The sequence below is a fragment of the Rhipicephalus microplus genome, chromosome 2 (assembly GCF_043290135.1).
Source record: "Rhipicephalus microplus isolate Deutch F79 chromosome 2, USDA_Rmic, whole genome shotgun sequence".
Taxonomy (NCBI): Eukaryota; Metazoa; Arthropoda; class Arachnida; order Ixodida; family Ixodidae; genus Rhipicephalus; species Rhipicephalus microplus.
In genome coordinates this window covers 199,377,036-199,397,615 of record NC_134701.1, presented here as the reverse complement: position 1 = coordinate 199,397,615, position 20,580 = coordinate 199,377,036, and the positions used below count along the sequence as shown (strand labels likewise).

General features: G+C 47.0%; 1 protein-coding gene and 64 non-coding genes across 65 annotated transcripts; all 65 read right to left on the bottom strand.

Moving 5' to 3' along the window:
• Positions 1–1,894: 1,894 nt before the first annotated feature.
• On the bottom strand, positions 1,895–3,167 carry LOC119161878 (uncharacterized). The gene has a single exon (XM_037414384.2). The coding sequence runs from the start codon at positions 3,158–3,160 to the stop codon at positions 1,895–1,897; it is 1,266 nt and encodes a 421-aa protein (XP_037270281.2). The 5' UTR covers positions 3,161–3,167.
• A 121-nt stretch (positions 3,168–3,288) lies between these two features.
• TRNAG-UCC (transfer RNA glycine (anticodon UCC)) lies at positions 3,289–3,361 on the bottom strand. The gene has a single exon. It is a non-coding gene; the product is annotated as a tRNA-Gly (tRNA).
• Positions 3,362–3,470: 109 nt separating this feature from the next.
• TRNAV-CAC (transfer RNA valine (anticodon CAC)) lies at positions 3,471–3,543 on the bottom strand. The gene has a single exon. It is a non-coding gene; the product is annotated as a tRNA-Val (tRNA).
• Positions 3,544–3,616: 73 nt separating this feature from the next.
• TRNAV-AAC (transfer RNA valine (anticodon AAC)) lies at positions 3,617–3,689 on the bottom strand. Its single transcript has one exon. It is a non-coding gene; the product is annotated as a tRNA-Val (tRNA).
• Positions 3,690–3,761: 72 nt separating this feature from the next.
• Positions 3,762–3,834, bottom strand: TRNAI-AAU (transfer RNA isoleucine (anticodon AAU)). Its single transcript has one exon. It is a non-coding gene; the product is annotated as a tRNA-Ile (tRNA).
• A 71-nt stretch (positions 3,835–3,905) lies between these two features.
• On the bottom strand, positions 3,906–3,978 carry TRNAV-CAC (transfer RNA valine (anticodon CAC)). The gene has a single exon. It is a non-coding gene; the product is annotated as a tRNA-Val (tRNA).
• Positions 3,979–4,049: 71 nt separating this feature from the next.
• Positions 4,050–4,122, bottom strand: TRNAV-AAC (transfer RNA valine (anticodon AAC)). The gene has a single exon. It is a non-coding gene; the product is annotated as a tRNA-Val (tRNA).
• Positions 4,123–4,339: 217 nt separating this feature from the next.
• TRNAV-AAC (transfer RNA valine (anticodon AAC)) lies at positions 4,340–4,412 on the bottom strand. Its single transcript has one exon. It is a non-coding gene; the product is annotated as a tRNA-Val (tRNA).
• A 363-nt stretch (positions 4,413–4,775) lies between these two features.
• On the bottom strand, positions 4,776–4,848 carry TRNAV-AAC (transfer RNA valine (anticodon AAC)). The gene has a single exon. It is a non-coding gene; the product is annotated as a tRNA-Val (tRNA).
• Positions 4,849–5,068: 220 nt separating this feature from the next.
• Positions 5,069–5,149, bottom strand: TRNAV-UAC (transfer RNA valine (anticodon UAC)). The gene has a single exon. It is a non-coding gene; the product is annotated as a tRNA-Val (tRNA).
• Positions 5,150–5,513: 364 nt separating this feature from the next.
• TRNAV-CAC (transfer RNA valine (anticodon CAC)) lies at positions 5,514–5,586 on the bottom strand. Its single transcript has one exon. It is a non-coding gene; the product is annotated as a tRNA-Val (tRNA).
• A 71-nt stretch (positions 5,587–5,657) lies between these two features.
• On the bottom strand, positions 5,658–5,730 carry TRNAV-AAC (transfer RNA valine (anticodon AAC)). Its single transcript has one exon. It is a non-coding gene; the product is annotated as a tRNA-Val (tRNA).
• A 73-nt stretch (positions 5,731–5,803) lies between these two features.
• On the bottom strand, positions 5,804–5,876 carry TRNAV-AAC (transfer RNA valine (anticodon AAC)). Its single transcript has one exon. It is a non-coding gene; the product is annotated as a tRNA-Val (tRNA).
• Positions 5,877–5,948: 72 nt separating this feature from the next.
• TRNAV-UAC (transfer RNA valine (anticodon UAC)) lies at positions 5,949–6,021 on the bottom strand. The gene has a single exon. It is a non-coding gene; the product is annotated as a tRNA-Val (tRNA).
• A 110-nt stretch (positions 6,022–6,131) lies between these two features.
• TRNAV-CAC (transfer RNA valine (anticodon CAC)) lies at positions 6,132–6,204 on the bottom strand. Its single transcript has one exon. It is a non-coding gene; the product is annotated as a tRNA-Val (tRNA).
• Positions 6,205–6,420: 216 nt separating this feature from the next.
• TRNAV-CAC (transfer RNA valine (anticodon CAC)) lies at positions 6,421–6,493 on the bottom strand. The gene has a single exon. It is a non-coding gene; the product is annotated as a tRNA-Val (tRNA).
• Positions 6,494–6,566: 73 nt separating this feature from the next.
• Positions 6,567–6,639, bottom strand: TRNAV-AAC (transfer RNA valine (anticodon AAC)). Its single transcript has one exon. It is a non-coding gene; the product is annotated as a tRNA-Val (tRNA).
• Positions 6,640–6,709: 70 nt separating this feature from the next.
• TRNAV-AAC (transfer RNA valine (anticodon AAC)) lies at positions 6,710–6,783 on the bottom strand. The gene has a single exon. It is a non-coding gene; the product is annotated as a tRNA-Val (tRNA).
• Positions 6,784–6,854: 71 nt separating this feature from the next.
• TRNAV-AAC (transfer RNA valine (anticodon AAC)) lies at positions 6,855–6,927 on the bottom strand. The gene has a single exon. It is a non-coding gene; the product is annotated as a tRNA-Val (tRNA).
• A 71-nt stretch (positions 6,928–6,998) lies between these two features.
• TRNAV-AAC (transfer RNA valine (anticodon AAC)) lies at positions 6,999–7,071 on the bottom strand. Its single transcript has one exon. It is a non-coding gene; the product is annotated as a tRNA-Val (tRNA).
• A 365-nt stretch (positions 7,072–7,436) lies between these two features.
• Positions 7,437–7,509, bottom strand: TRNAV-AAC (transfer RNA valine (anticodon AAC)). Its single transcript has one exon. It is a non-coding gene; the product is annotated as a tRNA-Val (tRNA).
• Positions 7,510–8,162: 653 nt separating this feature from the next.
• Positions 8,163–8,235, bottom strand: TRNAV-CAC (transfer RNA valine (anticodon CAC)). The gene has a single exon. It is a non-coding gene; the product is annotated as a tRNA-Val (tRNA).
• A 511-nt stretch (positions 8,236–8,746) lies between these two features.
• On the bottom strand, positions 8,747–8,819 carry TRNAA-CGC (transfer RNA alanine (anticodon CGC)). The gene has a single exon. It is a non-coding gene; the product is annotated as a tRNA-Ala (tRNA).
• Positions 8,820–8,891: 72 nt separating this feature from the next.
• Positions 8,892–8,964, bottom strand: TRNAV-AAC (transfer RNA valine (anticodon AAC)). Its single transcript has one exon. It is a non-coding gene; the product is annotated as a tRNA-Val (tRNA).
• A 362-nt stretch (positions 8,965–9,326) lies between these two features.
• TRNAA-AGC (transfer RNA alanine (anticodon AGC)) lies at positions 9,327–9,404 on the bottom strand. The gene is given in 2 exon segments: positions 9,327–9,362; positions 9,368–9,404. It is a non-coding gene; the product is annotated as a tRNA-Ala (tRNA).
• Positions 9,405–9,622: 218 nt separating this feature from the next.
• Positions 9,623–9,695, bottom strand: TRNAA-CGC (transfer RNA alanine (anticodon CGC)). The gene has a single exon. It is a non-coding gene; the product is annotated as a tRNA-Ala (tRNA).
• A 73-nt stretch (positions 9,696–9,768) lies between these two features.
• Positions 9,769–9,841, bottom strand: TRNAV-AAC (transfer RNA valine (anticodon AAC)). Its single transcript has one exon. It is a non-coding gene; the product is annotated as a tRNA-Val (tRNA).
• Positions 9,842–10,346: 505 nt separating this feature from the next.
• Positions 10,347–10,419, bottom strand: TRNAV-AAC (transfer RNA valine (anticodon AAC)). The gene has a single exon. It is a non-coding gene; the product is annotated as a tRNA-Val (tRNA).
• Positions 10,420–10,637: 218 nt separating this feature from the next.
• TRNAV-AAC (transfer RNA valine (anticodon AAC)) lies at positions 10,638–10,710 on the bottom strand. The gene has a single exon. It is a non-coding gene; the product is annotated as a tRNA-Val (tRNA).
• A 363-nt stretch (positions 10,711–11,073) lies between these two features.
• TRNAL-AAG (transfer RNA leucine (anticodon AAG)) lies at positions 11,074–11,146 on the bottom strand. Its single transcript has one exon. It is a non-coding gene; the product is annotated as a tRNA-Leu (tRNA).
• Positions 11,147–11,364: 218 nt separating this feature from the next.
• TRNAV-CAC (transfer RNA valine (anticodon CAC)) lies at positions 11,365–11,437 on the bottom strand. The gene has a single exon. It is a non-coding gene; the product is annotated as a tRNA-Val (tRNA).
• Positions 11,438–11,508: 71 nt separating this feature from the next.
• TRNAV-AAC (transfer RNA valine (anticodon AAC)) lies at positions 11,509–11,581 on the bottom strand. The gene has a single exon. It is a non-coding gene; the product is annotated as a tRNA-Val (tRNA).
• A 73-nt stretch (positions 11,582–11,654) lies between these two features.
• Positions 11,655–11,727, bottom strand: TRNAV-AAC (transfer RNA valine (anticodon AAC)). Its single transcript has one exon. It is a non-coding gene; the product is annotated as a tRNA-Val (tRNA).
• A 72-nt stretch (positions 11,728–11,799) lies between these two features.
• Positions 11,800–11,872, bottom strand: TRNAV-UAC (transfer RNA valine (anticodon UAC)). Its single transcript has one exon. It is a non-coding gene; the product is annotated as a tRNA-Val (tRNA).
• A 110-nt stretch (positions 11,873–11,982) lies between these two features.
• On the bottom strand, positions 11,983–12,055 carry TRNAV-CAC (transfer RNA valine (anticodon CAC)). Its single transcript has one exon. It is a non-coding gene; the product is annotated as a tRNA-Val (tRNA).
• A 216-nt stretch (positions 12,056–12,271) lies between these two features.
• TRNAV-CAC (transfer RNA valine (anticodon CAC)) lies at positions 12,272–12,344 on the bottom strand. Its single transcript has one exon. It is a non-coding gene; the product is annotated as a tRNA-Val (tRNA).
• A 73-nt stretch (positions 12,345–12,417) lies between these two features.
• TRNAV-AAC (transfer RNA valine (anticodon AAC)) lies at positions 12,418–12,490 on the bottom strand. Its single transcript has one exon. It is a non-coding gene; the product is annotated as a tRNA-Val (tRNA).
• Positions 12,491–12,560: 70 nt separating this feature from the next.
• On the bottom strand, positions 12,561–12,634 carry TRNAV-AAC (transfer RNA valine (anticodon AAC)). The gene has a single exon. It is a non-coding gene; the product is annotated as a tRNA-Val (tRNA).
• A 71-nt stretch (positions 12,635–12,705) lies between these two features.
• TRNAV-AAC (transfer RNA valine (anticodon AAC)) lies at positions 12,706–12,778 on the bottom strand. Its single transcript has one exon. It is a non-coding gene; the product is annotated as a tRNA-Val (tRNA).
• A 71-nt stretch (positions 12,779–12,849) lies between these two features.
• On the bottom strand, positions 12,850–12,922 carry TRNAV-AAC (transfer RNA valine (anticodon AAC)). Its single transcript has one exon. It is a non-coding gene; the product is annotated as a tRNA-Val (tRNA).
• Positions 12,923–13,287: 365 nt separating this feature from the next.
• TRNAV-AAC (transfer RNA valine (anticodon AAC)) lies at positions 13,288–13,360 on the bottom strand. Its single transcript has one exon. It is a non-coding gene; the product is annotated as a tRNA-Val (tRNA).
• A 653-nt stretch (positions 13,361–14,013) lies between these two features.
• On the bottom strand, positions 14,014–14,086 carry TRNAV-CAC (transfer RNA valine (anticodon CAC)). Its single transcript has one exon. It is a non-coding gene; the product is annotated as a tRNA-Val (tRNA).
• Positions 14,087–14,597: 511 nt separating this feature from the next.
• TRNAA-CGC (transfer RNA alanine (anticodon CGC)) lies at positions 14,598–14,670 on the bottom strand. The gene has a single exon. It is a non-coding gene; the product is annotated as a tRNA-Ala (tRNA).
• A 72-nt stretch (positions 14,671–14,742) lies between these two features.
• TRNAV-AAC (transfer RNA valine (anticodon AAC)) lies at positions 14,743–14,815 on the bottom strand. Its single transcript has one exon. It is a non-coding gene; the product is annotated as a tRNA-Val (tRNA).
• A 218-nt stretch (positions 14,816–15,033) lies between these two features.
• TRNAA-CGC (transfer RNA alanine (anticodon CGC)) lies at positions 15,034–15,106 on the bottom strand. Its single transcript has one exon. It is a non-coding gene; the product is annotated as a tRNA-Ala (tRNA).
• A 73-nt stretch (positions 15,107–15,179) lies between these two features.
• Positions 15,180–15,252, bottom strand: TRNAV-AAC (transfer RNA valine (anticodon AAC)). Its single transcript has one exon. It is a non-coding gene; the product is annotated as a tRNA-Val (tRNA).
• Positions 15,253–15,757: 505 nt separating this feature from the next.
• TRNAV-AAC (transfer RNA valine (anticodon AAC)) lies at positions 15,758–15,830 on the bottom strand. Its single transcript has one exon. It is a non-coding gene; the product is annotated as a tRNA-Val (tRNA).
• Positions 15,831–16,047: 217 nt separating this feature from the next.
• TRNAV-AAC (transfer RNA valine (anticodon AAC)) lies at positions 16,048–16,120 on the bottom strand. Its single transcript has one exon. It is a non-coding gene; the product is annotated as a tRNA-Val (tRNA).
• A 363-nt stretch (positions 16,121–16,483) lies between these two features.
• On the bottom strand, positions 16,484–16,556 carry TRNAV-CAC (transfer RNA valine (anticodon CAC)). The gene has a single exon. It is a non-coding gene; the product is annotated as a tRNA-Val (tRNA).
• A 72-nt stretch (positions 16,557–16,628) lies between these two features.
• TRNAV-AAC (transfer RNA valine (anticodon AAC)) lies at positions 16,629–16,701 on the bottom strand. Its single transcript has one exon. It is a non-coding gene; the product is annotated as a tRNA-Val (tRNA).
• Positions 16,702–16,773: 72 nt separating this feature from the next.
• TRNAF-AAA (transfer RNA phenylalanine (anticodon AAA)) lies at positions 16,774–16,850 on the bottom strand. The gene has a single exon. It is a non-coding gene; the product is annotated as a tRNA-Phe (tRNA).
• A 72-nt stretch (positions 16,851–16,922) lies between these two features.
• TRNAV-UAC (transfer RNA valine (anticodon UAC)) lies at positions 16,923–16,995 on the bottom strand. Its single transcript has one exon. It is a non-coding gene; the product is annotated as a tRNA-Val (tRNA).
• A 71-nt stretch (positions 16,996–17,066) lies between these two features.
• TRNAV-AAC (transfer RNA valine (anticodon AAC)) lies at positions 17,067–17,139 on the bottom strand. The gene has a single exon. It is a non-coding gene; the product is annotated as a tRNA-Val (tRNA).
• A 72-nt stretch (positions 17,140–17,211) lies between these two features.
• On the bottom strand, positions 17,212–17,289 carry TRNAA-AGC (transfer RNA alanine (anticodon AGC)). The gene is given in 2 exon segments: positions 17,212–17,247; positions 17,253–17,289. It is a non-coding gene; the product is annotated as a tRNA-Ala (tRNA).
• Positions 17,290–17,362: 73 nt separating this feature from the next.
• Positions 17,363–17,435, bottom strand: TRNAV-CAC (transfer RNA valine (anticodon CAC)). Its single transcript has one exon. It is a non-coding gene; the product is annotated as a tRNA-Val (tRNA).
• A 73-nt stretch (positions 17,436–17,508) lies between these two features.
• TRNAV-AAC (transfer RNA valine (anticodon AAC)) lies at positions 17,509–17,581 on the bottom strand. Its single transcript has one exon. It is a non-coding gene; the product is annotated as a tRNA-Val (tRNA).
• Positions 17,582–17,942: 361 nt separating this feature from the next.
• Positions 17,943–18,015, bottom strand: TRNAV-CAC (transfer RNA valine (anticodon CAC)). The gene has a single exon. It is a non-coding gene; the product is annotated as a tRNA-Val (tRNA).
• Positions 18,016–18,085: 70 nt separating this feature from the next.
• On the bottom strand, positions 18,086–18,158 carry TRNAV-CAC (transfer RNA valine (anticodon CAC)). The gene has a single exon. It is a non-coding gene; the product is annotated as a tRNA-Val (tRNA).
• A 71-nt stretch (positions 18,159–18,229) lies between these two features.
• Positions 18,230–18,302, bottom strand: TRNAV-AAC (transfer RNA valine (anticodon AAC)). The gene has a single exon. It is a non-coding gene; the product is annotated as a tRNA-Val (tRNA).
• A 72-nt stretch (positions 18,303–18,374) lies between these two features.
• Positions 18,375–18,446, bottom strand: TRNAV-AAC (transfer RNA valine (anticodon AAC)). Its single transcript has one exon. It is a non-coding gene; the product is annotated as a tRNA-Val (tRNA).
• Positions 18,447–18,812: 366 nt separating this feature from the next.
• On the bottom strand, positions 18,813–18,885 carry TRNAV-AAC (transfer RNA valine (anticodon AAC)). The gene has a single exon. It is a non-coding gene; the product is annotated as a tRNA-Val (tRNA).
• Positions 18,886–19,245: 360 nt separating this feature from the next.
• On the bottom strand, positions 19,246–19,318 carry TRNAV-AAC (transfer RNA valine (anticodon AAC)). Its single transcript has one exon. It is a non-coding gene; the product is annotated as a tRNA-Val (tRNA).
• Positions 19,319–19,681: 363 nt separating this feature from the next.
• TRNAV-AAC (transfer RNA valine (anticodon AAC)) lies at positions 19,682–19,754 on the bottom strand. Its single transcript has one exon. It is a non-coding gene; the product is annotated as a tRNA-Val (tRNA).
• A 365-nt stretch (positions 19,755–20,119) lies between these two features.
• Positions 20,120–20,192, bottom strand: TRNAV-AAC (transfer RNA valine (anticodon AAC)). The gene has a single exon. It is a non-coding gene; the product is annotated as a tRNA-Val (tRNA).
• A 70-nt stretch (positions 20,193–20,262) lies between these two features.
• Positions 20,263–20,338, bottom strand: TRNAV-AAC (transfer RNA valine (anticodon AAC)). Its single transcript has one exon. It is a non-coding gene; the product is annotated as a tRNA-Val (tRNA).
• Between the last annotated feature and the right edge of the window lie 242 nt (positions 20,339–20,580).

Genomic DNA, 20,580 nt, shown 5'->3' with positions numbered 1-20,580 from the left:
ATTTTCATCATCCTTTGCAACCTGCCTGCAAGAACCTTCATAAACACTTTATAGTCTGTGTTGGCTAAACTGATTGGTCGGTACGACTTGACGGACAATAATTTTTTGGGGTCGTCAGTTTTCGGTATGAGTATTACGTGCGTCTTTTTAAATGAGCCGGGCAGAACCTTTAATCTTATAGCCTCCGTGAAGACACGATGTAAGGCAACAGAAATAACACCTTTAAAAGTCTTGTACAATGCGGCACCAAATCCATCAGGTCCCGGTGCTTTGCCAGCCGCTAGGTCATCAATAGCCTTTTCTATTTCGGACACTTCAATCGCTATCTCCAGCTGCTCTCTCTCGTTATCAGAGAGCTTTGGTATCAAATGCAGAAACTGAGCCTCAAACCCTTCCTCTGCCTTCACTTTTCGGCCAAGTATGCCTCGGAAATATTCGACAAATACTTGCTCAATTGCTGTCGCTTCACGTACAATACCGCTATCAGTTGCAATCGCTTTGATTTCATTTCGCTTGGCGTATCTTTTTTCATCCCCAAGTGCACGCTTTGTTGGTGTTTCGCCGAGAGATAATTTTTCTGCACGTGCCCTTATCACCGCCCCTCTATATTTTTCAATGTCAATTGCCTCCAATTGGTTTTTCAACTGCCTTATTTCTTTTGTGTACTTTCCTGGCATTTTACTTTCTAGACTCAATGCGAAGTCTAACTGACATTGCAAATCTTTTTCTTTTTCCTTTTTGGCTCTATGTAACACACCGGATCTTTCTATGGCTTTCATCTTTGTCACCTCCTTAAAACGCTCCCAGGCTTCAATCACGTTCGCTTGAGGCTCAGCTAACATTTTGTTAATGGAATCCTGCACAGCTTCAACGAACAATTCATCTTTTAATAATAAGTCGTTTAATTTCCACACATCCCAGTTAAAGCGTGTCTTCTTCTGTTTATACCCTATAGTGAACATTACTAAACTGTGGTCACTGAAAGACACACTTTTTACTTCATAATTCGAACATACTCGCATTAACTCTACTGACACATAGGCTCTGTCTAGCCTCGCATGGCTTTCGTTCTGAAAATGTGTGAAGTGCTCTTCTGCAGAGAGCACATCACCAACATCTTCGAGATGACAATCTTGTACAATAGTGCAGAGTAGCGTTGCACTTTGGTCTTTTATGGCTGCTTTTTTTGCTCTGTCCTGAGGGTTGCAAACACAATTAAAGTCGCCGAGCATAATGACAATCCTGCCACAGCTAAGAAAAGTCTGTAAATTCTCAAACAATAATTTACGTTCAACTTCTTTGTTCGGTGCGTAAACACAGACAACTCGCCATTTTTTATTATTATATGTAAAATCGCAAACTATGAATCTCCCAGTACTAGACACAGTTACAGTCTCCTCAACTATTCCAATAGAATTTTTAAGGAACAGTGCACAACCCGCCGACATTCCAACGGCATGAGACACACACACATCGTACCGGGCTCTAAAAGGGGACACCATTCGGTCAGTCTGATCTTGCCCTTCAACTTTTGTTTCCTGAATGGCAATAACATCGAGATCACGTTCCAGCATCAAACGACTTAATTGATACTGCCTTCGTCGAGCGGCAAGTCCCCTGACATTGAGAGTCGCAACTCTCAATTCTGCTTCGACGCTCATAGCCATTAGGACGTGAATGGCCGTCCAGGCCACATGGTTCTCACCTCTGATACTCCTTTATCACCATCAGGTCCAAGGTTCGATATGGTCTGATAGGTCCCCTTTCTTTTGATCACAAAAGTAGAGCGCCGCGCACGTTTCACGCAGCACATTATGCACACTTCACCACTGCGCTCCATTTGTTGGTGCTTCCGCCGGGTTAATACTTGTGTCACTTAATCCAGACCCCCACCTTACGGGGGCTTTTGATCTGAAGGGGGCCCCGCTGAAGGCCCCTTCTGTTGTTGATCTGTCAGTCGCTGATGCAATGCCTGCTGATTCGGCACTGGTTGCTGCTGCGGCAGTTGTGTCTGTTGCACCTGGGTTGGTGGGAGGTTCTCGGCTATTCGACTTTCGCTGAGGATGTTAGGTGCCGGTCTACGGCGCACGTTCATCGCCTTGGCCGGTGGTTCCTCCACTTCTTTCGTTGTAGCAGCCTTCTTGCCTTCCGCCTCTTCCCTGGGCCTTTTACATGTATTTGACGTGTCCATGTTTTCCGACATTTCTTCCTGTGCTGCAAGCGCCGTTATATCTTGTGTGTTCCTCGTGGATTGCACGTCTTTTGTAGAACCCTTGTCTTTGTTAGACGTCGTCTCAGCACCTGTGGGGCGTGGCGTAAGGGGCGTCAACTTGGGTTTCGGTTCCTCCCGACGCGCCCCTATCAGCTCTTCTGCTTCAGCCTCGTCCATGTGATGCTCGGAAAGTTCTTCGCCTCCCGCGGGCCCTGCTACACTTGCATATGTTCTCATACAGCCGCTCTCATTATGCCCAAAACGCCGACACACTGTACAACGTGGGGCTCGGCAATCCCTCCTAATATGACCTGTTCCGCGGCAACGCAGGCATAACGGTGCTCTTCCCGCGACGACAACTAGCGTGAGGTCTCCGGCAATCCGCAACTGATGTGGGAGGTCATCCACCGTGAGGCCAGCTTTGAGCCTGATGCTCACCACTCGCGTCGAAGAGCCTTTGTCGGTGCATCCGTACACGCGCCAGCGCTCTCGCACTATTTCGTTCACCTTGCCATAAGGAGCCAACGCTGCCCTCACCTCGTCGTCAGGAACGTTAAACAGTAGCCAGTGTATCTTCAGCTTCGTATCCTGGTGGTTAGGGTCGATAGTGATACAGCGCTGGTTCTTCACCACAATGTCCCCAGCAGCGAGTATTCTCTTCTTGCCCTCCTCGTCCTTGAAAGTGATGGCCCAAACATGATTCATTTGGTACGCCCCCAAGGCAGCAACCTCGGGAAGCAAAGCCAAACGAATAAGAGCGTCCCTGAAATCCTCAACGCGATACGGCCGCGCCTTGATATCAGCGTGCAAAAAGACAGTATGCAGCGTTGAATCATTTGATGGCAGTCGGGGCAAAATAATCTGATAATCCTGTGACGATTCGTCCATGTTCCTGGTACCACGACCGAGCTGGGCCGTTGATGCCGCTCCGATATCGCCGGAGCTCATGCCGCCACGTCCGTACACTACGGTGGCCGGAAGTGGAATGACTACACCACAAGCACAGCTGTGCAGAGGTCTCACGAATGAGCCTTTGTGCAATGACGTATATTGAAACTGTAAAAGAAAAGTGCTCTTGTGCCTGCCAGGGATCGAACCTGGGGCCTTCCGCGTGGAAGGCGGATGTGATAACCACTACACCACAAGCTTTTTTTCTTTCTTTATTGAAACCACTACACCACAAGTACAGCTGTGCAGAGCTCTCATGAACGAGTCTTTGTTCAATGGCGTATATTGAAATTAAAAAAAGAAATGCTCTTGTGCCTGCCAGGGATCGAACCTGGGGCCTTCCGCGTGTGAAGCGTATGTGATAACCACTACACCACAAGCACAGCTGTGCAGAGCTCTCACGATTGAGTCTTTGTTCAATGACGTATATTGAAACTGTAAAAGAAGAAGTGCTCTTGTGCCTGCCAGGGATCGAACCTGGGGCCTTCCGCGTGTTAGGCGGATGTGATAACCGCTACACCACAAGCACAGCTGTGCAGAGCTCTCACGAATGAACCTTTGTTCAATGACGTATATTGAAACTGTAAAAAGGAAGTGCTCTTGTGCCTGCCAGAGATCGAACCTGGGGCCTTCCGCGTATTAAGTGGATGTGATAACCACTACACCACAAGCACAGCTGTGCAGAGCTCTCATGAATGAGCCTTTGTTCAATGACGTATATTGAAATTAAAAAAAGAAATGCCCTTGTGCCTGCAAGGGATCGAACCTGGCGCCATCCGCGTGTGAAGCGGATGTGATAACCACTACACCACAAGCACAGCTGGGCAGAGCTCTCATGAATGAGTCTTTGTTCAATGACGTATATTGAAACTAAAAAAAGAAATGCTCTTGTGCCTGCCAGGGATCGAACCTGTGGCATTCTGCGTGTTAGGCGGATGTGATAACCACTACACTACAAGCACAGCTGTGCAGAGCTCTCACAATTGAGTCGTTGTTCAATGAAGTATATTGAAACTGTAAAAAAGAAGTGCTCTTGTGCCTGCTACGGATCGAACCTGGGGTCTTCCGCGTGTTAGGCGGATGTGATAACCGCTACACCACAAGCACAGCTGTGCAGAGCGACACGAATGAGTCATTGTTCAATGAAGTATATTGAAACTGTAAAAAAAGAAGTGTTCTTGTGCCTGCCAGGGATCGAACCTGGGGCCTTCCGCGTGTTAGGCGGATGTGATAACCGCTACACCACAAGCACAGCTGTGCAGTGCTCTCATGAATGAGTCTTTGTTCAATGACGTATATTGAAACTATAAAAAAAGAAATGCTCTCGTGCCTGCCAGAGGTCGAACCTGGTGCCTTCCGCGCATAAGGCGGGTGTGATAAACACTACACCACAAGTACAGCTGTGCAGAGATCTCACAAATGAGGCTTTGTTCAATGAAGCATATTGAAACTGTAAAAAAGGAAGTGCTCTTGTGCCTGCCACGGTTCGAACCAGGGTCTTCCGTGTGTTAAGTGGTGGTGACATTCACTACACCACAAGCACAGCTGTGCAGAGCTCTCATGAATGAGTCTTTGTTCAATAACGTATATTGAAACTGTAAAAAAGAAGTACTTTTGTGCCTGCCACGGATAGAACCTGGGGCCTTCCGCGTGTTAGGCGGATGTGATAACCACTACACCACAAGCACAGCTGTGCAGCGCTCTGACGAATGAGTCTTTGTTCAATGACGTTATATTGAAACTGTAAAAAAAGAAATGCTCTTGTGCCTGCCAGGGATTGAACCCTGGGCCTTCCGGGTGTGAAGTGGATGTGATAAACACTACACCACAAGCACAGCTGTGCAGAGCTCTCACGAATTAGTCTTTGTTCAATGAAGTATATTGAAACTGTAAAAAAAGAAATGCTCTTGTGCCTGCCAGGGATCGAACCTGAAAACCTGAAGCCTTCCGCGTGTAAGGCGGATGTGATAACCACTACACCACAAGCACAGCTGTGCAGAGCTCTCATGAATTAGTCTTTGTTCAATGACGTATATTGAAACTGCAAAAAAAGAAGTGCTCTTGTGCCTGCCACGGATCGAACCTGGGGACTTCCGCGTCTTAGGCGGATGTGATAACCACTACACAACAAGCACCGCTGTGCAGTGCTCTGACGAATGAGTCTTTGTTCAATGACGTATATTGAGATTGTAAAAAAAGAAATTCTCTTGTGTCTGCCAGGGATTGAACCCTGGGCCTTCCGGGTGTGAAGCGGATGAGATAAACACTACACCACAAGCACAGCTGTGCAGAGCTCTCACGAATGAGTCTTTGTTCAATGACGTATATTGAAATTTAAAAAAATAAATGCTCCTGTGCCTGCCAGGGATCGAACCTGGGGCCTTCCGCATGTGAAGCTGATGTGATAACCACTACACCACAAGCATAGCTGTGCAGAGCTCCCATGAATGAGTCTTTGTTCTATGACGTATATTGAAACTAAAAAAAGAAACGCTCTTGTGCCTGCCAGGTATCGAACCTGGGGCCTTCCGCGTGTTAGGCGGATGTGATAACCACTACACCACAAGCACAGCTCTGCAGAGCTCTCACGATTGAGTCTTTGTTCAATGACGTATATTGAAACTGTAAAAAAAGAAGTGCTTTTGTGCCTGCCAGGGATCGAACCTGGGGCTTTCCGCGTGTTAGGCGGATGTGATAACCGCTACACCCCAAGCACAGCTGTGCAGAGGTCTCACGAATGAGCCTTTGTGCAATGACGTATATTGAAACTGTAAAAGAAAAGTGCTCTTGTGCCTGCCAGGGATCGAACCTGGGGCCTTCCGCGTGTAAGGCGGATGTGATAACCACTACACCACAAGCTTTTTTTTCTTTGTTTATTGAAACCACTACACCACAAGCACAGCTGTGCCGAGCTCTCATGAACGAGTCTTTGTTCAATGGCGTATATTGAAATTAAAAAAAGAAATGCTCTTGTGCCTGCCAGGGATCGAACCTGGGGCCTTCCGCGTGTGAAGCGTATGTGATAACCACTACACCACAAGCACAGCTGTGCAGAGCTCTCACGATTGAGTCTTTGTTCAATGACGTATATTGAAACTGTAAAAAGGAAGTGCGCTTGTGCCTGCCAGAGATCGAACCTGGGGCCTTCCGCGTATTAAGTGGATGTGATAACCACTACACCCCAAGCACAGCTCTGCAGAGCTCTCACGAATGAGCCTTTGTTCAATGGCGTATATTGAAATTAAAAAAAGAAATGCTCTTGTGCCTGCCAGGGATCGAACCTGGGGCCTTCCGCGTGTGAAGCGTATGTGATAACCACTACACCACAAGCACAGCTGTGCAGAGCTCTCACGAATGAGTCTTTGTTCAATGAAGTATATTGAAACTGTAAAAAACGAAGTGCTCTTGTGCCTGCCAGGGATCGAACCTGGGGCCTTCCGCGTGTTAGGCAGATGTGATAACCACTACACCACAAGCACAGCTGGGCAGAGCTCTCATGAATGAGTCTTTGTTCAATGACGTATATTGAAACTAAAAAAAGAAATGCTCTTGTGCCTGCAGGGATCGAACCTGGGGCCTTCCGCGTGTTAGGCGGATGTGATAACCACTACACTACAAGCACAGCTGTGCAGAGCTCTCACAATTGAGTCGTTGTTCAATGAAGTATATTGAAACTGTAAAAAAGAAGTACTCTTGTGCCTGCCACGGATCGAACCTGGGGCCTTCCGCGTGTTAGGCGGATGTGATAACCGCTACACCACAAGCACAGCTGTGCAGAGCGACACGAATGAGTCTTTGTTCAATGAAGTATATTGAAACTGTAAAAAAGAAGTGCTCTTGTGCCTGCCAGGGATCGAACCTGGGGCCTTCCGCGTGTTAGGCGGATGTGATAACCGCTACACCACAAGCACAGCTGTGCAGTGCTTTCATGAATGAGTCTTTGTTCAATGACGTATATTGAAACTATAAAAAAAAGAAATGCTCTCGTGCCTGCCAGAGATCGAACCTGGTGCCTTCCGCGCATCAGGCGGGTGTGATAAACACTACACCACAAGTACAGCTGTGCAGAGCTCTCACAAATGAGGCTTTGTTCAATGAAGCATATTGAAACTGTAAAAATGGAAGTGCTCTTGTGCCTGCCACGGTTCGAACCAGGGGTCTTCCGCGTGTTAAGTGGTTGTGACAACCACTACACCACAAGCACAGCTGTGCAGAGCTCTCATGAATGAGTCTTTGTTCAATGACGTATATTGAAACTGTAAAAAAGAAGTGCTCGTGTGCCTGCCAGGGATCGAACCTTGGACCTTCCGCGTGTTAGGCGGATGTGATAATCGCTACACCACAAGCACAGCTTTGCTGAGCTTTCACGAATGAGCCTTTGTTCAATGACGTATATTGAAACTGTAAAAAAGAAGCGCTCTTGTGCCTGTCAGGGATCGAACCTGGGGCCTTCCGCGTGTTAAGTGGATGTGATAACCACTACACCACAAGCAGAGCTGTGCAGACCTCTCACGAATGAGTCTTTGTTCAATAATGACGTATATTGAAAAAAAAAATAAATGCTCTTGTCCCTGCCAGGAATCAAACCTGGGGCCTTCCGCGTGTTAGGCGGATGTGATAACCACAACACCACAAGCATAACTGTGCAGCGCTCTCACGAATGAGCCTTTGTTCAATGACGTATATTGAAACTGTAAAGAAGAAGTGCTCTTGTGCCTGCCAGGGATAGAACCTGGGGCCTTCCGCGTGTTAAGTGGGTGTGATATCCACTACACCACAAGTACAGCTGTGCAGTGCTCTCAAGAATTAGTCTTTGTTCAAAGACGTATATTGAAACTGTAAAAAAAAGAAATGCTCTCGTGCATGCCAGGGATCGAACCTGGTGCCTTCCGCGCATAAGGCAGATGTGATAAACACTACACTACAAACACAGCTGTGCAGAGCTCTCATGAATGAGTCTTTGTTCAATGACGTATATTGAAACTAAAAAAAGAAATGCTCTTGTGCCTGCCAGGGATCGAACCTGGGGCCTTCCGCGTGTGAATCGGATGTGATAACAACTACACCACAAGCACAGCTGTGCAGTGCTCTCATGAATGAGTCTTTGTTCAATGACGTATATTGAAACTGTAAAAAAAAGAAATGCTCTGGGGTCTGCCAGGGATCGAACCTGGTGCCTTCCGCGTGTTAAGCGGATGTGATAACCACTACACCACAAGCACATCTGTGCAGTGCTCTCAAGAATTAGTCTTTGTTCAAAGACGTATATTGAAACTGTAAAAAAAAGAAATGCTCTCGTGCATGCCAGGGATCGAACCTGGTGCCTTCCGCGCGTAAGGCAGATGTGATAAACACTACACTACAAACACAGCTGTGCAGAGCTCTCATGAATGAGTCTTTGTTCAATGACGTATATTGAAACTAAAAAAAGAAATGCTCTTGTGCCTGCCAGGGATTGAACCCTGGGCCTTCCGGGTGTGAAGCGGATGTGATAAACACTACACCACAAACACAGCTGTGCAGAGCTCTCACGAATGGGTCTTTGTTCAATGAAGTATATTGAAACTGTAAAAAAAGAAATGCTCTTGTGCCTGCCAGGGATCGAACCTGGGGCCTTCCGCGTGCGAAGCGGATGTGATAACCACTACACCACAAGCACACCTGTGCAGAGCTCTCACGATTGAGTCTTTGTTCAATGATGTATATTGAAACTGAAAAAAAGAAGTGCTCTTGTGCCTGCCAGGGATCGAACCTGGGGCCTTCCGCGTGTTAGGCGGATGTGTTAACCACTTCATCACAAGCACAGCTGTGCAGCGCTCTGACGAATGCGTCTTTGTTCAATGACGTATATTGAAAGTGTAAAAAAAGAAATTCTCTTGTGTCTGCCAGGGATTGAACCCTGGGCCTTCCGGGTGTGAAGCGGATGAGATAAACACTACACCACAAGCACAGCTGTGCAGAGCTCTCACGAATGAGTCTTTGTTCAATAATGACGTATAATGAAAAAAAAATAAATGCTCTTGTCCCGGCCAGGAATCATACCTGGGGCCTTCCGTGTGTTAGGCAGATGTGATAACCACTACACCACAAGCACAACTGTGCAGAGCTCTCACGATTGAGTCTTTGTTCATTGAAGTATATTGAAACTGTAAAAAAGAAGTACTCTTGTACCTGCCACGGATCGAACCTGGGGCCTTCCGCGTGTTATGCTAAGCGGATGTGATAACCACTACACCACAAGCACAGCTGTGCAGCGCTCTGACGAATGAGTCTTTGTTCAATGACGTATATTGAAACTGTAAAAAAAGAAATGTTCTTGTGCCTGCCAGGGATTGAACCCTGGGCCTTCCGGGTGTGAAGCGGATGTGATAAACACTACACCACAAACACAGCTGTGCAGAGCTCTCACGAATGGGTCTTTGTTCAATGAAGTATATTGAAACTGTAAAAACGAAATGCTCTTGTGCCTGCCAGGGATCGAACCTGGGGCCTTCCGCGTGCGAAGCGGATGTGATAACCACTACACCACAAGCACACCTGTGCAGAGCCCTCACGATTGAGTCTTTGTTCAATGATGTATATTGAAACTGAAAAAAAAGAAGTGCTCTTGTGCCGGCCAGGGATCGAACCTGGGGCCTTCCGCGTGTTAGGCGGATGTGTTAACCACTTCATCACAAGCACAGCTGTGCAGCGCTCTGACGAATGCGTCTTTGTTCAATGACGTATATTGAAAGTGTAAAAAAAGAAATTCTCTTGTGTCTGCCAGGGATTGAACCCTGGGCCTTCCGGGTGTGAAGCGGATGAGATAAACACTACACCACAGGCACAGCTGTGCAGAGCTCTCACGAATGAACCTTTGTTCAATGACGTATATTGAAATTAAAAAAAGAAATGCCCTTGTGCCTGCAAGAAATCGAACCTGGCGCCATCCGCGTGTGAAGCGGATGTGATAATCGCTACACCACAAGCACAGCTTTGCAGAGCTCTCACGAATGAGCCTTTGTTCAATGACGTATATTGAAACTGTAAAAAAGAAGTGCTCTTGTGCCAGTCAGGGATCGAACCTGGGGCCTTCCGCTTGTTAGTGGATGTGATAACCAGTACACCACAAGCACAGCTGTGCAGACCTCTCACGAATGAGTCTTTGTTCAATAATGCCGTATATTGAAAAAAAAATAAATGCTCTTGTCCCTGCCAGGAATCAAACCTGGGGCCTTCCGCGTGTTAGGCGGATGTGATAACCACTACACTACAAGAACAGCTGTGCAGAGCTCTCACAATTGAGTCGTTGTTCAATGAAGTATATTGAAACTGTAAAAAAAGAAGTACTCTTGTGCCTGCCACGGATCGAACCTGGGGCCTTCCGCGTGTTAGGCATATGTGATAACCGCTACACCACAAGCACAGCTGTGCAGAGCGACACGAATGAGTCTTTGTTCAATGAAGTATATTGAAACTGTAAAAAAAGAAGTGCTCTTGTGCCTGCCAGGGATCGAACCTGGGGCCTTCCGCGTGTTAGGCGGATGTGATAACCGCTACACCACAAGCACAGCTGTGCAGTGCTCTCATGAATGAGTCTTTGTTCAATGACGTATATTGAAACTATAAAAAAAGAAATGCTCTCGTGCCTGCCAGAGATCGAACCTGGTGCCTTCCGCGCATAAGGCGGGTGTGATAACCACTACACCACAAGTACAGCTGAGCAGAGCTCTCAAGAATTAGTCTTTGTTCAAAGACGTATATTGAAACTGTAAAAAAAGAAATGCTCTCTTGCATGCCAGGGATCGAACCTGGTGCCTTCCGCGCGTAAGGCAGATGTGATAAACACTACACCACCAACACAGCTGTGCAGAGCTCTCATGAATGAGTCTTTGTTCAATGACGTATATTGAAACTAAAAAAAGAAATGCTCTTTTGCCTGCCAGGGATCGAACCTGGGGCCTTCCGCGTCTTAGGCGGATGTGATAACCACTACACAACAAGCACCGCTGTGCAGTGCTCTGACGAATGAGTCTTTGTTCAATGACGTATATTGAGATTGTAAAAAAAGAAATTCTCTTGTGTCTGCCAGGGATTGAACCCTGGGCCTTCCGGGTGTGAAGCGGATGAGATAAACACTACACCACAAGCACAGCTGTGCAGAGCTCTCACGAATGAGTCTTTGTTCAATGACGTATATTGAAATTTAAAAAAATAAATGCTCCTGTGCCTGCCAGGGATCGAACCTGGGGCCTTCCGCATGTGAAGCTGATGTGATAACCACTACACCACAAGCATAGCTGTGCAGAGCTCCCATGAATGAGTCTTTGTTCTATGACGTATATTGAAACTAAAAAAAGAAACGCTCTTGTGCCTGCCAGGTATCGAACCTGGGGCCTTCCGCGTGTTAGGCGGATGTGATAACCACTACACCACAAGCACAGCTCTGCAGAGCTCTCACGATTGAGTCTTTGTTCAATGACGTATATTGAAACTGTAAAAAAAGAAGTGCTTTTGTGCCTGCCAGGGATCGAACCTGGGGCTTTCCGCGTGTTAGGCGGATGTGATAACCGCTACACCCCAAGCACAGCTGTGCAGAGGTCTCACGAATGAGCCTTTGTGCAATGACGTATATTGAAACTGTAAAAGAAAAGTGCTCTTGTGCCTGCCAGGGATCGAACCTGGGGCCTTCCGCGTGTAAGGCGGATGTGATAACCACTACACCACAAGCTTTTTTTTCTTTGTTTATTGAAACCACTACACCACAAGCACAGCTGTGCCGAGCTCTCATGAACGAGTCTTTGTTCAATGGCGTATATTGAAATTAAAAAAAGAAATGCTCTTGTGCCTGCCAGGGATCGAACCTGGGGCCTTCCGGGTGTGAAGCGTATGTGATAACCACTACACCACAAGCACAGCTGTGCAGAGCTCTCACGATTGAGTCTTTGTTCAATGACGTATATTGAAACTGTAAAAAGGAAGTGCGCTTGTGCCTGCCAGAGATCGAACCTGGGGCCTTCCGCGTATTAAGTGGATGTGATAACCACTACACCCCAAGCACAGCTCTGCAGAGCTCTCACGAATGAGCCTTTGTTCAATGGCGTATATTGAAATTAAAAAAAGAAATGCTCTTGTGCCTGCCAGGGATCGAACCTGGGGCCTTCCGCGTGTGAAGCGTATGTGATAACCACTACACCACAAGCACAGCTGTGCAGAGCTCTCACGAATGAGTCTTTGTTCAATGAAGTATATTGAAACTGTAAAAAACGAAGTGCTCTTGTGCCTGCCAGGGATCGAACCTGGGGCCTTCCGCGTGTTAGGCAGATGTGATAACCACTACACCACAAGCACAGCTGGGCAGAGCTCTCATGAATGAGTCTTTGTTCAATGACGTATATTGAAACTAAAAAAAGAAATGCTCTTGTGCCTGCAGGGATCGAACCTGGGGCCTTCCGCGTGTTAGGTGGATGTGATAACCACTACACTACAAGCACAGCTGTGCAGAGCTCTCACAATTGAGTCGTTGTTCAATGAAGTATATTGAAACTGTAAAAAAGAAGTACTCTTGTGCCTGCCACGGATCGAACCTGGGGCCTTCCGCGTGTTAGGCGGATGTGATAACCGCTACACCACAAGCACAGCTGTGCAGAGCGACACGAATGAGTCTTTGTTCAATGAAGTATATTGAAACTGTAAAAAAGAAGTGCTCTTGTGCCTGCCAGGGATCGAACCTGGGGCCTTCCGCGTGTTAGGCGGATGTGATAACCGCTACACCACAAGCACAGCTGTGCAGTGCTTTCATGAATGAGTCTTTGTTCAATGACGTATATTGAAACTATAAAAAAAAGAAATGCTCTCGTGCCTGCCAGAGATCGAACCTGGTGCCTTCCGCGCATCAGGCGGGTGTGATAAACACTACACCACAAGTACAGCTGTGCAGAGCTCTCACAAATGAGGCTTTGTTCAATGAAGCATATTGAAACTGTAAAAATGGAAGTGCTCTTGTGCCTGCCACGGTTCGAACCAGGGGTCTTCCGCGTGTTAAGTGGTTGTGACAACCACTACACCACAAGCACAGCTGTGCAGAGCTCTCATGAATGAGTCTTTGTTCAATGACGTATATTGAAACTGTAAAAAAGAAGTGCTCGTGTGCCTGCCAGGGATCGAACCTTGGACCTTCCGCGTGTTAGGCGGATGTGATAATCGCTACACCACAAGCACAGCTTTGCTGAGCTTTCACGAATGAGCCTTTGTTCAATGACGTATATTGAAACTGTAAAAAAGAAGCGCTCTTGTGCCTGTCAGGGATCGAACCTGGGGCCTTCCGCGTGTTAAGTGGATGTGATAACCACTACACCACAAGCAGAGCTGTGCAGACCTCTCACGAATGAGTCTTTGTTCAATAATGACGTATATTGAAAAAAAAAATAAATGCTCTTGTCCCTGCCAGGAATCAAACCTGGGGCCTTCCGCGTGTTAGGCGGATGTGATAACCACAACACCACAAGCATAACTGTGCAGCGCTCTCACGAATGAGCCTTTGTTCAATGACGTATATTGAAACTGTAAAGAAGAAGTGCTCTTGTGCCTGCCAGGGATAGAACCTGGGGCCTTCCGCGTGTTAAGTGGGTGTGATATCCACTACACCACAAGTACAGCTGTGCAGTGCTCTCAAGAATTAGTCTTTGTTCAAAGACGTATATTGAAACTGTAAAAAAAAGAAATGCTCTCGTGCATGCCAGGGATCGAACCTGGTGCCTTCCGCGCATAAGGCAGATGTGATAAACACTACACTACAAACACAGCTGTGCAGAGCTCTCATGAATGAGTCTTTGTTCAATGACGTATATTGAAACTAAAAAAAGAAATGCTCTTGTGCCTGCCAGGGATCGAACCTGGGGCCTTCCGCGTGTGAATCGGATGTGATAACAACTACACCACAAGCACAGCTGTGCAGTGCTCTCATGAATGAGTCTTTGTTCAATGGCGTATATTGAAACTGTAAAAAAAAGAAATGCTCTGGGGTCTGCCAGGGATCGAACCTGGTGCCTTCCGCGTGTTAAGCGGATGTGATAACCACTACACCACAAGCACATCTGTGCAGTGCTCTCAAGAATTAGTCTTTGTTCAAAGACGTATATTGAAACTGTAAAAAAAAGAAATGCTCTCGTGCATGCCAGGGATCGAACCTGGTGCCTTCCGCGCGTAAGGCAGATGTGATAAACACTACACTACAAACACAGCTGTGCAGAGCTCTCATGAATGAGTCTTTGTTCAATGACGTATATTGAAACTAAAAAAAGAAATGCTCTTGTGCCTGCCAGGGATTGAACCCTGGGCCTTCCGGGTGTGAAGCGGATGTGATAAACACTACACCACAAACACAGCTGTGCAGAGCTCTCACGAATGGGTCTTTGTTCAATGAAGTATATTGAAACTGTAAAAAAAGAAATGCTCTTGTGCCTGCCAGGGATCGAACCTGGGGCCTTCCGCGTGCGAAGCGGATGTGATAACCACTACACCACAAGCACACCTGTGCAGAGCTCTCACGATTGAGTCTTTGTTCAATGATGTATATTGAAACTGAAAAAAAGAAGTGCTCTTGTGCCTGCCAGGGATCGAACCTGGGGCCTTCCGCGTGTTAGGCGGATGTGTTAACCACTTCATCACAAGCACAGCTGTGCAGCGCTCTGACGAATGCGTCTTTGTTCAATGACGTATATTGAAACTGTAAAAAAAGAAATGTTCTTGTGCCTGCCAGGGATTGAACCCTGGGCCTTCCGGGTGTGAAGCGGATGTGATAAACACTACACCACAAACACAGCTGTGCAGAGCTCTCACGAATGGGTCTTTGTTCAATGAAGTATATTGAAACTGTAAAAACGAAATGCTCTTGTGCCTGCCAGGGATCGAACCTGGGGCCTTCCGCGTGCGAAGCGGATGTGATAACCACTACACCACAAGCACACCTGTGCAGAGCCCTCACGATTGAGTCTTTGTTCAATGATGTATATTGAAACTGAAAAAAAAGAAGTGCTCTTGTGCCGGCCAGGGATCGAACCTGGGGCCTTCCGCGTGTTAGGCGGATGTGTTAACCACTTCATCACAAGCACAGCTGTGCAGCGCTCTGACGAATGCGTCTTTGTTCAATGACGTATATTGAAAGTGTAAAAAAAGAAATTCTCTTGTGTCTGCCAGGGATTGAACCCTGGGCCTTCCGGGTGTGAAGCGGATGAGATAAACACTACACCACAGGCACAGCTGTGCAGAGCTCTCACGAATGAACCTTTGTTCAATGACGTATATTGAAATTAAAAAAAGAAATGCCCTTGTGCCTGCAAGAAATCGAACCTGGCGCCATCCGCGTGTGAAGCGGATGTGATAATCGCTACACCACAAGCACAGCTTTGCAGAGCTCTCACGAATGAGCCTTTGTTCAATGACGTATATTGAAACTGTAAAAAAGAAGTGCTCTTGTGCCAGTCAGGGATCGAACCTGGGGCCTTCCGCTTGTTAGTGGATGTGATAACCAGTACACCACAAGCACAGCTGTGCAGACCTCTCACGAATGAGTCTTTGTTCAATAATGCCGTATATTGAAAAAAAAATAAATGCTCTTGTCCCTGCCAGGAATCAAACCTGGGGCCTTCCGCGTGTTAGGCGGATGTGATAACCACTACACTACAAGAACAGCTGTGCAGAGCTCTCACAATTGAGTCGTTGTTCAATGAAGTATATTGAAACTGTAAAAAAGAAGTACTCTTGTGCCTGCCACGGATCGAACCTGGGGCCTTCCGCGTGTTAGGCATATGTGATAACCGCTACACCACAAGCACAGCTGTGCAGAGCGACACGAATGAGTCTTTGTTCAATGAAGTATATTGAAACTGTAAAAAAAGAAGTGCTCTTGTGCCTGCCAGGGATCGAACCTGGGGCCTTCCGCGTGTTAGGCGGATGTGATAACCGCTACACCACAAGCACAGCTGTGCAGTGCTCTCATGAATGAGTCTTTGTTCAATGACGTATATTGAAACTATAAAAAAAGAAATGCTCTCGTGCCTGCCAGAGATCGAACCTGGTGCCTTCCGCGCATAAGGCGGGTGTGATAACCACTACACCACAAGTACAGCTGAGCAGAGCTCTCAAGAATTAGTCTTTGTTCAAAGACGTATATTGAAACTGTAAAAAAAGAAATGCTCTCTTGCATGCCAGGGATCGAACCTGGTGCCTTCCGCGCGTAAGGCAGATGTGATAAACACTACACCACCAACACAGCTGTGCAGAGCTCTCATGAATGAGTCTTTGTTCAATGACGTATATTGAAACTAAAAAAAGAAATGCTCTTTTGCCTGCCAGGGATCGAACCTGGGGCCTTCCGCGTGTGAATCGGATGTGATAACCACTACACTACAAGCACATCTGTGCAGAGCCCTCATGAATGAGTCTTTGTTCAATGACGTATACTGAAACTGTAAAAAAGAAGTGCTCTTGTGCCTGCCAGGGACCGAACGTGGGACCTTCCGCATGTTAGGCGGATGTGATAACCGCTACACCACAAGCACAGCTTTTTAGAGCTCTCACGAATGAGCCTTTGTTCAATGACGTATATTGAAACTGTAAAAAAGAAGTGCTCTTGGGCCTGCCAGGGATCGAACCTGGCTGGGGCCTTCCGCGTTTTAGGCGGATGTGATAACCGCTACACCACAAGCACAGCTGTGCAGAGCGACACGAATTAGTCTTTGTTCTATGAAGCATATTGAAACTGTAAAAAAAGAAGTGCTCTTGTGCCTGCCAGGGATCGAATCTGGGGCCTTTCGCGTGTAAGGTGGATGTGATAACCACTACACCACAAGCACAGCTGTGCAGAGCTCTCATAAATGAGTCTTTGCTCAATGACGTATATTGAAACTAAAAAAAGAAATGCTCTTGTGCCTGCCAGGGATCGAACCTGGGGCCTTCCGCGTGTTAGGTGGATGTGATAACCACTACACCACAAGCACGGCTGTGCAGAGCTCTCACAATTGAGTCTTTGTTCATTGAAGTATATTGAAACTGTAAAAAAGAAGTACTCTTGTGCCTGCCACGGATCGAACCTGGGGCCTTCCGCGTGTTATGCTAAGCGGATGTGATAACCACTACACCACAAGCACAGCTGTGCAGCGCTCTGACGAATGAGTCTTTGTTCAATGACGTATATTGAAACTGTAAAAAAAGAAATGTTCTTGTGCCTGCCAGGGATCGAACCTGGGGCCTTCCGCGTGTGAAGCGGATGTGATAACCACTACACCACAAGCACACCTGTGCAGAGCTCTCACGATTGAGTCTTTGTTCAATGATGTATATTGAAACTGAAAAAAAAGAAGTGCTCTTGTGCCTGCCAGGGATCGAACCTGGGGCCTTCCGCGTGTTAGGCGGATGTGATAACCGCTTCACCACAAGCACAGCTGTGCAGCGCTCTGACGAATGCGTCTTTGTTCAATGACGTATATTGAAAGTGTAAAAAAAGAAATTCTCTTGTGTCTGCCAGGGATTGAACCCTGGGCCTTCCGGGTGTGAAGCGGATGAGATAAACACTACACCACAAGCACAGCTGTGCAGAGCTCTCACAAATGAACCTTTGTTCATTGACGTATATTGAAACTGTAAAAAGGAAGTGCTCTTGTGCCTGCCAGAGATCAAACCTGGGGCCTTTCGCGTATTAGGTGGATGTGATAACCACTACACCACAAGCACAGCCGTGCAGAGCTCTCAAGAATGAGCCTTTGTTCAATGAAGTATATTGAAACTAAAAAATAAATGCTCTTGTGCGTGTCAGGGATCGAACCTGCGGCCTTCCGCGTGTGAAGCAGATGTGATAACCACTACACCACAAGCACAACTGTGCAGAGCTCTCATGAATGAGTCTTTGTTCAATGACGTATATTGAAATTAAAAAATACATGCTCCTGTGCCTCCCAGGAATCGAACCTGGGGCCTTCCGCGTGTGAAGCGGATGTGATAACCACTACACCACAAGCACATCTGTGCAGAGCTCTCATGAATGAGTCTTTGTTCAATGACGTATATTGAAACTAAAAAAAGAAACGCTCTTGTGCCTGCCAGGGATCGAACCTGGGGCCTTCCGCGTGTTAGGCGGATGTGATAACCACTACACCACAAGCACAGCTGTGCAGAGCTCTCACGATTGAGTCTTTGTTATATAACGTATATTGAAATTAAAAAAAAGAAATGCTGTTGTGCCTGCCAGGGATTGAACCTGGGGCCTTCCGCGTGTTAGGCGGATGTGATAACCCTACACCACAAGCGCAGCTGTGCAGAGCTCTCACGATTGAGTCTTTGTTCAATGACGTATATTGAAACTGTAAAAAAAATAAATGCTCTCGTCCCTGCCAGTGATCGAACCTGGTGCCTTCCGCGCATAAGGCGGGTGTGATAAACACTACACCACTAGCACAGCTGTGCAGAGCTCTCACGAATGAGGCTTTGTTCAATGAAGCATATTGAAACTGTAAAAAAGGAAGTGCTCTTGTGCCTGCCACGGATCGAACCTGGGATCTTCCGCGCATAAGGCGGGTGTGATAAACACTACACCACTAGCACAGCTGTGCAGAGCTCTCACGAATGAGGCTTTGTTCAATGAAGCATATTGAAACTGTAAAAAAGGAAGTGCTCTTGTGCCTGCCAGGAATCAAACCTGGGGCCTTCCGTGTGTTAGGCGGATGTGATAACCACTACACCACAAGCACAACTGTGCAGCGTTCTCACGAATGAGCCTTTGTTCAATGACGTATATTGAAACTGTAAAGAAGAAGCGCTCTTGTGCCTGCCAGGGATAGAACCTGGGGCCTTCCACGTGTTAAGTGGGTGTGATAACCACTACACCACAAGTACAGCTTTGCAGAGCTCTCAAGAATTAGTCTTTGTTCAAAGACGTATATTGAAACTGTAAAAAAAATGCTCTCGTGCCTGCCAGGGATCGAACCTGGTGCCTTCCGCGCGTAAGGCAGATGTGATAAACTCTACACCACAAACACAGCTGTGCAGAGCTCTGATGAATGAGTCTTTGTTCAATGACGTAGATTGAAACTGTGAAAAAGAAGTGCTCTTGTGCCTGCCAGGGATCGAACCTGGGACCTTCCGCGTGTTAGGCGGATGTGATAACCGCTACACCACAAGCACAGCTTTGCAGAGCTCTCATGAATGAGCCTTTGTTCAATGACGTATATTGAAACTGTAAAACAGAAGTGCTCTTGTGCCTGTCAGGGATCGAACCTGGTGCCTTCCGCACATAAGGCGGGTGTGATAAACACTACACCACAAGCACAGCTGTGCAGAGATCTCACGAATGAGGCTTTGTTCAATGAAGCATATTGAAACTGTAAAAAAGGAAGTGCTCTTGTGCCTGCCACGGATCGAACCTGGGGCCTTCCGCGTGGTAAAAGGATGTGATAACCACTACACCACAAGCACAGCTGTGCAGAGCTCTCATGAACGAGTCTTTGTTCAATGACGTATACTGCAACTGTAAAAAAGAAGTGCTCTTGTGCCTGCCAGGGATCGAACCTGGGACCTTCCGCGTGTTAGGCGGATGTGATAACCGCTACACCACAAGCACAGCTTTGCAGAGCTCTCACGAAGGAGCCTTTGTTTAATGACGTATATTGAAACTGTAAAAAAGAAGTGCTCTTGTGCCTGCCAGGATCGAACCTGGCTGGAGCCTTCCGCGTGTTAGGCGGATGAGATAACCGCTACACCACAAGCACAGCTGTGCAGAGGGACACGAATGAGTCTTTGTTCAATGAAGCATATTGAAACTATAAAAAAAGAAGTGCTCTTGTGCCTGCCAGGGATCGAACCTCGCGCCTTCCGCGTGTTAGGCGGATGTGATAACCGCTACACCACACGAAACAGCTGTGCAAAGTGACACGAAGGAGCCTTTGTTCAATGAAGTATATTGAAACTGTAAAAATGAAATGCTCTTGTGCCTGCCAGGGATCGAACCTGGGGCCTTCCGCGAGTTAGGCGGATGTGATAACCACTAGACCACAAGCACAGCTGTGCAGACCTCTCACGAATGAGTCTTTGTTCAATAATGACGTATATTGAAAAAAAATAAATGCTCTTGTCCCTGCCAGGAATCAAACCTGGGGCCTTCCGCGTGTTAGGCGGATGTGATAACCACTACACCACAAGCAAAACTGTGCAGCGCTCTCACGAATGAGCCTTTGTTCAATGACGTATATTGAAACTGTAAACAAGAAGTGCTCTTATGCCTGCCAGGGATAGAACCTGAACCTGGGGCCTTCCGCGTGTTAAATGGGTGTGATAACCACTACACCACAAGTACAGCTGTGCAGAGCTCTCAAGAATTAGTCTTTGTTCAAAGACGTATATTGAAACTGTAAAAAAAAGAAATGCTCTCGTGCATGCCAGGGATCGAA